General features: G+C 33.5%; 1 protein-coding gene across 3 annotated transcripts in view; it reads left to right on the forward strand.

The window, feature by feature from the left end:
• Positions 1-1,006: 1,006 nt before the first annotated feature.
• Positions 1,007-12,532, forward strand: part of TBX5 (T-box transcription factor 5) — a 28,014-nt gene continuing 16,488 nt past the window's right edge. For all 3 annotated transcript variants that reach the window (XM_089489579.1, XM_089489580.1, XM_089489581.1), the window contains exons 1-3: positions 1,007-1,153; positions 2,544-2,638; positions 11,542-11,661. In XM_089489579.1, coding sequence (XP_089345705.1) covers positions 1,007-1,153; positions 2,544-2,638; positions 11,542-11,661 — 362 coding nt within the window. The remainder of the gene's footprint in view (positions 1,154-2,543; positions 2,639-11,541; positions 11,662-12,532) is intronic.

The raw sequence follows: 12,532 nt of genomic DNA on the forward strand, positions 1-12,532 counted from the left end.
AATGTTGATATACAGGTTTAATTTCCTAGACGGCTTAAATGTAAAGATGAAAATATGTGTCGATGCTTTATTTTTTGGGGGGTATGCAGTTGAGTTTTGTCTTGTTCTGAAACAGTGTTAACAGAAGGAGAATCAGGGAGAGGTTAAAGTTGGGTTTTTTTCTAACTAAGGATTACTAAGTAACTGTTGTGCATATTCAGTGAATTTAAAGAGTTGCAGTTTTTGAAGTGTACTGTGTATGAAGTGAAACTGCCCTCATACTTCATGGTTGGAATGCTAGTTATCTGTACAGAGGCTCATTGGAAGCAATGTCAGCTGGAAATAGTTTGGGATTAATTAGGTCGGGGGAAGTCACTGTGAATGTATATACAGTAGAAAAGTACATACACAATCCATGATGGGTTATTAGTAGTGTCCTAGTGCTTCCAAAAAATCTTATCTTTATTGGTCTTTTCAGAGGAGATAGACACGTTTCTTGTACCATTATCTGCAGTCCTAATTACAAAAATTCACTATTATTATTACAGTTATTAATGGTAATTATACTGTGCATTTCTGTACGGTTACAGCTACTACGAATTAAATTATATATATATATATGTGTATATATATATATACACACATATATATATATATATATATATATATACACACATACACACACAATTGTATAATGATATGGACATTTAGAAAATATATTTTATGTTTTTAAAGTTTGCATATACATGTTTTTTTACCACGAGCAAATACATTGTTTTAGTAAGAAAAGTGATCAGTAGATGCAACAGATGATCGTTAATTTAAATTATATTTATGCCAACACAGACAAGCATTTAACGAAACATGGACCCTGAATACCGAAGATCAGTATAAGGCTTGCACATACATATAACCTATATCGTATTATATATGTTCCTTACACTACAGCCTCGACTTTATAGTATGTGCGTGCTGCAGAGCAATATATAACAGGATGGCTTCTTTTCATGCAGGCTTCTAATCTAACATGGCTGACACAGAGGAGGCATATGGGATGCCTGATACCCCAGTGGAGCCAGACCCCAAGGAGCTGCAGTGTGAGCCCAAACAGGACAGTCAGGTGGGGGTCAGCAGCAAAACCCCCACCTCTCCGCAAACAACCTTTACCCAGCAGGTAAGACACACATAGGGTAGCATTTGCACATATATAAACATTTGCATGCCTTCAGTGTATTATAAAAGTGGTATATAATGAACATTGCAAGGCATGATGATTTATATGCCGATATACAAATATACAAAGTGATACATATATCAAAGCTAAAAGATATATATACTGTAATGGACACCTTACATATGTTGTATATTAAGCTTCCCTTTACACATGCGTTATACATTGCAATATTATATTTTAAAGTTGGAAAATTTGATAACCCTATAAAAAAAATATACAATATATGACAGACACAAATATGCACTCAATATATATAAGTGAGAGATGTCCTGAAGATGTATACTCACCAACTCACTCATGTATACTCAGTTATTAGTTTTAAAAACATACAAACTGCAAATATTTTAGACTGAATTAAACACGTGTATTTTAAATAGAAGCTTATTCTATCAGCCAGTCCGAATTCAATCTATGGTCTCCTTGTTTCATTTTATATTTTAATGTCCAGTTCGTATTAAATCAGGCTCATTAGTATGTCTATAGATTTCTATATAGTTTGCAGCAATCCTACAAAAAAGAAACATGACTGCAAAAAGGCGAATATTTCCCGGGTAACTTTCCAAGAACATTACCAGATTATCCAAATATTTTACAAATCTCAAACCTGGTTAAACCCACTTAGATAATTTACACAAACCGTCCATAAATTACCTATATGTATAATATAGGAGCGTGTTCTTCAATAAGTACACTTTCATGCCTTTTATATAACGGGAACAGATTTATAGCTAATTATGCCCCCTTAAGATTTTTAAAATATATATATCTGTTTTTAAAAACAGTTGGAGTATTTCCCTAGTGCTAACATCTGTTTTTATAGGTTCTGGGTGTTTTCTTCTATATAACTCATGCGATTTCACACATACTTAGATGTGATATTTAATATATATTACTTAACAGTATGTACTTTTATTTTTTATTTTCTAATTATATTCAAATTAAGAACATATTTTTATTTTTGGACCTATATTAGAAAAACTTTTCAAAATCTAGAATAGAAATACCAGGTTATTCCACAATAATAAAACCTGCTTTTTATACCAGTTTTATACAGAATAAATTAACTTTGTAAAGTGATTTTTGTACATTGCATAATTTGCATTTAGGCCTCTAGAACAGCGATTTTTCCCTGGAATTTAATTATAAGATATTAAAATGTGAAATAGCGAATAGACTAGCAATAGCTCTCCTAAAGACATAGTTTATATTAATTGTTTTTAACACACACCCACATTTTTTGAAACATAGGGTTGCTTATTGCAACATCGATTTTCTCTTAATAATACACATTTCTTCAATTGTAACGAACATCTTTACGGCTTTTCATTAGGGTATGGAAGGCATTAAAGTTTTTTTACACGAAAGAGAGCTGTGGATGAAATTTCATGAAGTGGGCACTGAGATGATAATTACTAAAGCTGGAAGGTAAGACGATCGTATTTAGATTGTTAGATCTATTGTTACAATTCTGCCAGTTTTAATACCGGGTGCATCCTTTAGAAATCCTTTATTAATCACATGTCCCTGCCAATTATTTTGTTCATTAAACTGGTTGTCAGGATATAATAAATATGAAACTAACTCACAAGGGTCTTTCATATTTCTAACTGTAAATGTAGAAATGTCCCAGGCTGGAATCCAGTGCGGGGAAATGTTTGTAGGGGGGAGAGAGTAAGATATAGTAAGAGAGAGAAAAAGGAGGGAGTGGGGAAACTAGTAGGGAACAAAAGCAAATTTGGTGAATAATTATTAGCTGTTGTAAAATAGATCATAAGCTTTCCAGGCTGTCTATTTCTCTTCTTCAGGCATACTACACAATAAGTAAATATACGATTTAGGAACGAAAATATTGGGAATGAGAGACAAAAGAGACCAAGATCTATGAAAACAAAGGGAAGAAACAGTAAGGGTATGAAAAGTGTGAGCAAAAAAGATTTAAAATATAGAGCCAACAAATAATGAAGGGGTGGAAAAAGTGAGTCACTTTATGAAGAAAATAAAAGGAGAGAAATTAACAAAGGAACTGACAGACTTAATGAATATTAAAAAAAATAAAAAAAAAACAGAAAAAGGAAAGCATTGGACATTTAAAAAATAATAATAAAACAAACATAATTTGTATGTAATATATAATCTAGTAACCTCTAGGCCAGATGAATTACTGCAAACCATGAAGAGAAGAGGGACATAGAAAGCATGAGTTAACAGATGACGGCTCCAGAGCTTATTCTGGATGCTGAAGTCTAAAAGTCTAAAAAAGACTGAGGTCTATCCCAAGAAATTCCAGGACACAGCAGATCGGTGCTGGCAGCTCCTTAGGTTCGTGATAGATAGGATTTATCTAATAAAGATATTTCACTCCACCACTCATTTTACAATGTAAATGAATATATATGTGTGTGTGTGTGTGTGTGTGTGTGTATATATATATATATATATATATATATATATATATATATATATGTGTGTGTGTGTGTGTGTTCATTTACATTGTGAAGAGAGTGGCAGTGAAATTAGATTAGATAAATACATGTGCTATATATATATATATATATATGTACATATATATATATACATATATACATTAACACTTACATTTATCTTGTAGGTTTAGTAGCAAAAACATCAAACGCAAGTTTTAACGTTTACAAAAGAAAACAGTGTGCGGTGTTGACAGAGGTTTAAAAACCAGATAGGTAATTGAAACTAAAAGTTGTATATATTTAATACGGACTGTTGTGATTTCTGTATTTCATTAATACATATAAATTCCAGACTGATGTCTCCTTTGATTTATTTATTATTAATCTATGGCATAGTTCACACCTCGGCTCTCATCCGCAGTCAGTACGGGAAATCGCGGTTATATACATATGCGAACAAAGATGGATAAATACATATAAATATCCAATGGATGTATTTATATACATATATACATCCATTCTAATCTATGGAGTTTACGTATAGACTACAATGCATTCCACAATTATATTTTTAATAGTACTACAGACTATTTATTTCCGAGGTAGCAAACCAGTAGTTTGTTGGATTACTGGGACGGCAACTCCTATTATCCACGACTGGGGAGCAATGTATTGCCCCTATAATGAATTTAATTTAGGCCCCATGAAATATTTAGATTGTACTAATGGATTAATTGTATGTTGTAAAATAGTCACATTATACCAGATTATAATCATAAAATATGACATTATATATCATCTTTTGGTACTGATAACATATCCTGCTATATCTGTTGGATTTCAGCTGGTGTGCTATCTACTTTATTTATTGGTGTTATAAATATAAAAGAGTAATAATTCTGTGTGATTAAAAATTAAATGGGATTAAACCTATACCAGCTGTCATTAGTATACTCACAAAAACTCATACCAAAATAAATTAAAGGAAGGTTTAACATTTAACATTGGTAGACCTCTGTAAACATTGTATATATATATATTATTTATTACACGCGTAGTGTTTGCATGTATTGCTGTGTACATGCTTTGGTGTTTGAAGTATGAATATGAATATGTTTTTAATATTATATAATATAATATATAATTTTAAAATTATGTTTGAGGTTTCAACGGTAAAGTTTATAAGTGGTTAAAGCTAAATTTCTATTTAAAACTTAAAAGTACATTTCGACGCAAAGGTTGTGTATAAAAGCTCAGGACACTGAAAGCTCAGGTGATAAATTGGACTCTCCAAATACTTAGGCATATCTGGTTTCCTTTGAGGAGGAAAAATAGCTTTTACTGCAGTTTTGTTTAAAAGATAAAATAGCAGTATTACTCTTAAACTCTGTGCCAAAACCCAAAGATATATACAGAGGGACACTAGGGCCTCCTTGTCTAAACAGCGTTAAAAAATTATACCATTCTACTATGCATGCTTAATTATTTTGATTCTTTGAAGTGTGTGCAGGCTGTGTAAAACATTTTAAAGATAGGTACAATAATATAATGCATACGATATCACTACCAATCTCTATGCATGTATGTTGTGGATACATGTATGTTGTGGATGCATGCAACACTGTCATTTTTAATATGACATTTAATATTATTATTAACAAATATTTATGTGGGTGATTTGTCCCCATTTATGATGTCATTGTACCACTTTTCCATTCATAACTTTAATTGGCTGATTCCAGCAAATATACTTGCAAAACAATTTATACATTTACAATGTCTCTAGATTCCTTCCTGCATTTGCACCTGTGATTTCTTTATAAATTACCTCTAATGAACCGTACATTGAGATGGATTTCAGCACAAGATGGGCATATGCATTCCTCTTTCATGTAGTCAAGGCCACAATTGTTCAAACCTAGGTTAGGGGAACCTAAATAGTAATAATGTATCATAAATCTGAATTGTATTAAATCCCTCCAGTACAGTGTTTATTCTGTAGTTATTGCTTATAATTACTATTACTGATCTCATAGACAAATATGATTCATTTGTGAACATTTGTATATAATATAGACTCCAAAATACTCATACCACTGTGTGCAAATATTAGAGAATTCTTATGTAGCAGACCCTGTGAATTTGAGCTTGTCATGTGATTGACTCAAAAGGGACTGTATGATGCATAATGCAATGTGTAAGGAGACTTTGGAGAAATCTGGCTGATTTAACTATACATTATACAGGGCCAGCCAAGCTCTTCCTGCAGCAGAAGCTGAGGAGAATAGGAACATAAGTGACAGGGCCATGTTTAAAAAGCGACTCTGGTGCAAGGCTTGAAAAGCAGTCTTATCACCAATGGTACAATCCAATCAGCAAGATTGTTGGTATTGGTTGCTAAGACAATAAAACTACTTTTAAAATTGTGCACCAAAATCATGCCTTTTACAGAACCCCTCATATATCACACATTTAACTAATATGTAATACTGATGTTAAAACTTTCACATTTATTTTCTGCTGTGCAAAATCTGAGACTTGCTATTTTGCTATGTACATGGATGTACTGTGAGTATATATATATATGTATATATGTATATATGTATGTGTGTATATGTATATATATATATATATATATATATACACATATACACACACACAACTTTCAACATGAGCATACAGTATCATTCTAATGCAGGCTCCTCTGATGGGTCATGAGAAATTTATGCCCTGGGCCCTGTGGCATCTAGTCCAACCATTGGAATGGGGCTCCAACATATAGGTATAATGTATAGGTGTAATGCCATCAAGCAGAAAAAAAAGAGGCAAAGATTGTGATGCTGGAGCCTGTGTTAATCTTTTGACAGCTTATTCCACCGCCTGTTGTTGAGGCCCTTAAGGACGGGTGCTGGATAGACCAGCACTTTTAAGTGTATAATGACAATTCATCTTGTTTACTCTCATAAGTGTGTGTGTATATTTATATAAATTTGCAACTTAACAGTTTCTATATAGTTTACGGTTAGTTTCAAAATGCATATAATTGGTAATCATATGTTTATATCTATATTATCAGAAATTGAAATATTTGTTTGTTAAATCAAATATTGTTTTCACATCTGCAGACTGTATTCATAATGGATCGACCAGATATAGCAATTTGGCAGAATTCTGGTATATTTTAATTGGCATTCTCTCCTAATATTTACTTATATCCAAATTAAATGAGTGCATTGTGGATTTACCTAATTTAACTAGGCCAGAATAAGTCAAACTTGGGGAAATGGGCAACTAAATTAATTGATATTAATTGTTATTAGGGGTTAGGCATAGAATGTATAACTTTTTAAAATCTCATTTTTTACTGTGGTCTAACTGAGATTTTATCATATTTCTGGGGGATACATTTTTTATGGTAATAAAATTTGGCCCCAATTTAGCTGCCCTTTCTGCAATTAACCTAGGAATCACCTATCTTTGCATTTAAAATATTTTGCCCAGTGTTTCTAATAAATTTGTATATAAACTGTGAATTTAGTAGTGAAGAGGCTCCTGAATCTGCTGAATTATGTATGTCAATGGGAAACATGTAATGTGACTGCTTATATGGTGAAATCAGAACTGAGAAATTGAGTTATAAGCAGTTGAAAAAACTTAGATGGTTAGTTAATTTAACATTTGGTGAATATAACTATAAAGCAGCCTTTATGGGGAATGTTAAAAACAATGTTGCGCATATTATTCGATTTTTTTGTCCTTTTTGCTATGTTTTAATGTAGACTAGTTCTCTGGAAAATGGGGTTCGCCCCCAGATAATTTGAAATTTTTGTGATCTGGAATTATTGAGGCTTTTTGTTAGCATTTCCAAGATTGTATTGTGTTCATGATTCTTAGAGTAAGATTCACAATAAGCTTACATAGTACTGTACTTGTACATCATTTTTAAATGTGTACAAGTTATATTTCCTTGACTATGACTTGGAATCCTCAATCAGGCATGAGGGGCAATAAAATAACTAATATTTGGTACAATCCCGCTTGTACCAACATGGACTAAGATAACACCAACCAACATGTATGACATGAAACAACTTCCATCTGTCCAAGGAAGGCATGATCAACAGGTTGTCCTCTTCTTTGCATCAAAAGCAAAATAATCACATCATCACGGCTCCTTTATAAAAATAAATGTATATGTTTGTGCCACTGGCTGGACCAGTCTCATTTTGAATTGCCCAACTACTAATTAACAATGCCAGCTTGAGATTTTTAATATATATTATTTTATCACTTGGCATCACCTGTTCTTAGCTTATTGACATATCTATAAAGATATGTGGGCTATGCTAATCATTGAACAACTATCACCAACTCACTTTTATGACATAATCTTATAATCTACACGTCTCAACCACCAGTCAGTTGCATATCGCCACTGGTAAACGTGTAATGTTATATCCGTGCCACGTTTTTAAGTACACCTAGCTCATTTGATCCAAATTCACAGAGTGCCTAAGGTGCCAGACAACACACACACTTGGTGGCACTGAAAGAGTTAAAAATATATTGCTATTCTTATATGAAAGAGTACAGAACATGTTAAGGAATACGTTATGTTGCGTTATTTAGGTGATGATATCAGTATAAATTAAGCTGTCTAAAGTCTAAGTAGGTCTGCCAGAGGCAGTGCTTGTTTGTGATGGAAAACTATTTTTCATCATCATTTCATCAGAGCATTTAGTGAGTGGGATATTTGGAAACTTGAATTCACAGTGGGAAGAAATGAAAGAATAAAAGTTAGTAATAGATAGGACCAAGGGAACAATGTGTCTGCCTTGTTTATCAGTAGTGAGGGTAACATGAAATAGTCCATCTCAAAGCAAAGCACTAAATTAATTCCAGTTGATAATTGTGGTCTAGCTCAACATAGACATGCTTAAGCATGACTGATCATAAAAACATAAGAGGATATCTATTACGTTAATCTTATTTTGATATAATGTCAGACATTTAAAAAAAAAACTAATGATTTTATGGAATGATCAAATAGTCTACAAAATATTCGACCTGGATGAAATGCAAGATATAACAAAAGAGGCAGTTGGCAGAGATGTAACTGTTCACTTGAATATTTTTCCATTACGATTCTTATTCTTCTTATATTTCTATTTGTGATCCTCACTACCCGCATTAATCCAAGAAAGCACATAGGAGGCATTAGCACTGTCTTCCGCATCAGCATATGTTCTATTCTGCCCCAAAACAGCTCCCATTTGTCGTACCTTGTATATTTAAGTGAAATACGTTTGCGTATTTGTTTTGAAGCAAACATGTTATCACTCCAATGCAACGCTCAACATCCAAAAAGTCAAATATATTCTATCTTTTGCTTCATCCCATTAATGCATTTCGAGACGTAACATCTTTAGATGTCTTTCTTATTGTTGGCACTATCCAATCATTAATGATATTCTGATTTATTTTTTTCTGATACTTTACCCTCCATAAAAAAGTTGTTCTTTTGACTTAGGCAGGCTAGTGCCTAATATGATTGCTTGCAAAGAGTCCTTTCCCTGACACAGATAAATGGCAGTAATTTGAGCCATGCTAGCACTGACAGTAGTGAGGCCATACAGTCAACATCTTAAAAATTCCCTTTCATGGAGATAATGGGTAATACCTTCAACACTGAATAAAGAAGCGATTTATCTATCCCATAGTGTAATGGTAGAAAAATACATAACAAATGGAGAATAAAACAAATATTAAGTGTGTTAAAAATGCTACCACAAAACACTTTATCCACGGCTCCCACGGTATTTGGACTTTTAGAAAATTTTGTTTCTCTTGTTCTGAATCCTGCAGTCTAATCTTACCAGCCTTGTGCATCGAGACGTTCATTTGCATCATTGTCGACTGGAAAAAAACAGCTGAAATCTGAAGTCTAGCGAAAATCATGGTTATGATATATTTTATATAATTAAATATAAACATTATAGGGAATTAAAATTATAGAAATGGCATTATGCGTGGAGGTTGTGGAGCCTCGGGCTGCTATACATGTGGATCTGGGGGACTGTAAAGAACATATGGACAACACGGGGGTCCCAAGCCAAGGAAGCACACAATGAGATCGACGTCTGCAATTCATCAATGCACCAGCCACTGCCCTGTCTGATATATATATATATGTATATATATATATATATATATATATATGTATATTAAAACACGTCTTATTTATAATGCACTACTTCAACAAGTTGACAAGGAACATTATCAAAAAAATATATATTTATATATATATATATATAACTATATCCTGGCCTCCTACCTAGTGCTTAGTGCTTCTATTACAAACACTCTACAGGGCACAAAGGCATCTCTCTGTCCACTGATATGGCACTTTAGCTTGTTTAGATTTCTAGATTAACAATGGCATGAAGTGGATGCAGCTAGGGTCAACGCTGAACCCATTTACTGGGCATTTTTAATACATTTTCCAATGCCTGTGCAAGCAAGCGCTTTATGAGCAGAGACTCAGTACTGTCAGCTGATTAGAGTGCAACATTTCTCAACTAACACTGGACGAGTAGCATAGAACAGAGATCAGTTAAAGTGTGTATGTCGCTTTTTCAAAACCCTGCATTTTACAGTCCAGTCCAATAAAACTTATGAAATTTTGTTTAGAGCTTATATGTGTTAGAAACCAACCTTATATTTGTACAACCAGGGTAAGCATCTTAATTTCCTTTTCATGGGGTATATGTGATTACTCTTCACCATTAGATTATCTCTCTTATTGTTAAGTTGTTGATTGGTCCAGGCAGCCTGTGTAAGGCTGGGGAGAGAGGAAGGGAGAGAACTTCAGGACAAGAAATTGATTAGATATCCTAGTTGTGCCACTTTCGGACGCACATGGCAGTTTTCTCTGTGGTAACACATCTCGAAAACAATCACACTGATGGAAAGACAGAACGGCTATTTAGGTAGTTTTGCTAAATGCATTTATATATACTACATATTCTGACGGGAACAGGATATTTATATTCCCCATTGAGCAAATTCAGCTACCTTCTATAAGCACTGAAAACAACTGCTCCTTTATGGTGGCATGGGTGGGAGCAGTCTTAATGGCCATTTTAAGCCATTAGTTATTTTGGTAATTAAACAAATCTATATGCATCTTTACTGTAGTTTAATCACATTGCTGTGAAGTAAGGGACGTTGGGGAAGGAAAACAAACATAGGGGTTTAAATACCAAAACAGGTTTGCTGATCTGTAAAAGTTAAGCATACTATGGCTTCTCATTGAAGTGCTTGAGCATAAAATTGATTTATGAACTGTAATCAACATCCATAATAATCAACCTTTGGAAATATGTGTAGTTATACTTGGTACTCTTTTACTTTGCAGTCCATTGCTTTTTCTTTAGTAAAAAACATTCAATGTTATTTCGTGTACATTTAATATAACCATAAAAGATTTGTTGGCATATATGTGTCGTAAATCCACATTGAATCTCCAGCACTGGAATCCTTAATGTTTATTTGTACAATTTCAGAACAATGAATAGTCCATCTGTACCGGTATGGACATCATGGACAGAGAATGAGATAATTATATAGGGAGAATACAGCTGTTTTATTCATGTGTTTTTGGTTGGGCAGTGATGGGATAAGAAATGAAGGGCTAGTAACAGTTTTTATCCTCTGTAGCATACAGAGCCTCAAAGGATAATTATGTGCTAAATTGTAAACATCTTACACATTTTGGTTAAGCATTCCACCCAAATCTAAGAACAGCAATCAATATCCATCTCAGTATGTCTTTTATCTTAGTACCTTCCCATCTCTGGTTGCTGATCCAATGCATTCCTATGTGGTTTTTTTCTGTAATTCCAGACGTATGTTTCCCAGTTACAAGGTGAAGGTAACTGGTCTCAATCCAAAAACAAAATACATTCTTCTCATGGACATTGTGCCAGCTGATGACCACAGATACAAGTTTGCAGACAACAAATGGTATGTAAATGTCATGAGTGGAAAAAAACACTAATCCTGTGTATTTGAGATGATCATAGTGAACTATTTTCCTCTGACAGGGGTCCTAGTCACTGCGGCAATGTGTGATTTCAATAGTGGTATGAAGCACCCAAAGGACAACCATATATGTCTATGCATAGAAGGTTAATCTCTAAACAGCACAGTACAGATAGGACACAACATTATGACATGCACATATATACACATAAATAAATACATACATAAGGTTGTTTGGTTGATTACAGACCATTTCATGACAACTTTATGTGAAATCGTCTTGGAGTGACAGGTGAACTTACATACATCATTATTACATATAGTACTAAAACCTTATATTTATTTGCTGTACATGTTTGCAGGTTTGGAATGGACTATTTTTTTCTACTCTGTAAAATGTGGCTGAATTAAATTCTGTAGCCACTAGCCATAGGGTATAAAACATCCCTGAGCTCAAAAGACAGAATAGTCTTCCATTTTTTGAAAGCAGGCCCCTTTCACATATAGTAATGTTGTTAAACTTACTTTAAACTAATATCAAACTCTTTATACAAATTTTAGTAAGAACATGTAGAAGTGGGTTTTCTGATCTAGCAGCGTAAATAATTGCAACATAGGATATACAGTTCGGGGCAAAACATTCACTCCTTTATTGTTAATACAGTCAGGCTAACTCTTGCTTGTATCATCCCGTAGGTGCCAGGTAGATCGGAAAAGTGGGTGGTAAAGCCACACAGTAAATACAAACTTCCAAAGGGGGGCATGACTGATTTGTAAGAGAAAAATACTGAAACGTTTGGTCCTACAAATGCGAACATGGCAATACAATCAATTACAACATAATCCGTAACAA

This window comes from Sceloporus occidentalis, unplaced genomic scaffold (genome assembly GCF_023333645.1).
Source record: "Sceloporus occidentalis isolate IW3139 unplaced genomic scaffold, rSceOcc1.0.p SCAF_40, whole genome shotgun sequence".
Lineage (NCBI taxonomy): Eukaryota > Metazoa > Chordata > Lepidosauria > Squamata > Phrynosomatidae > Sceloporus > Sceloporus occidentalis.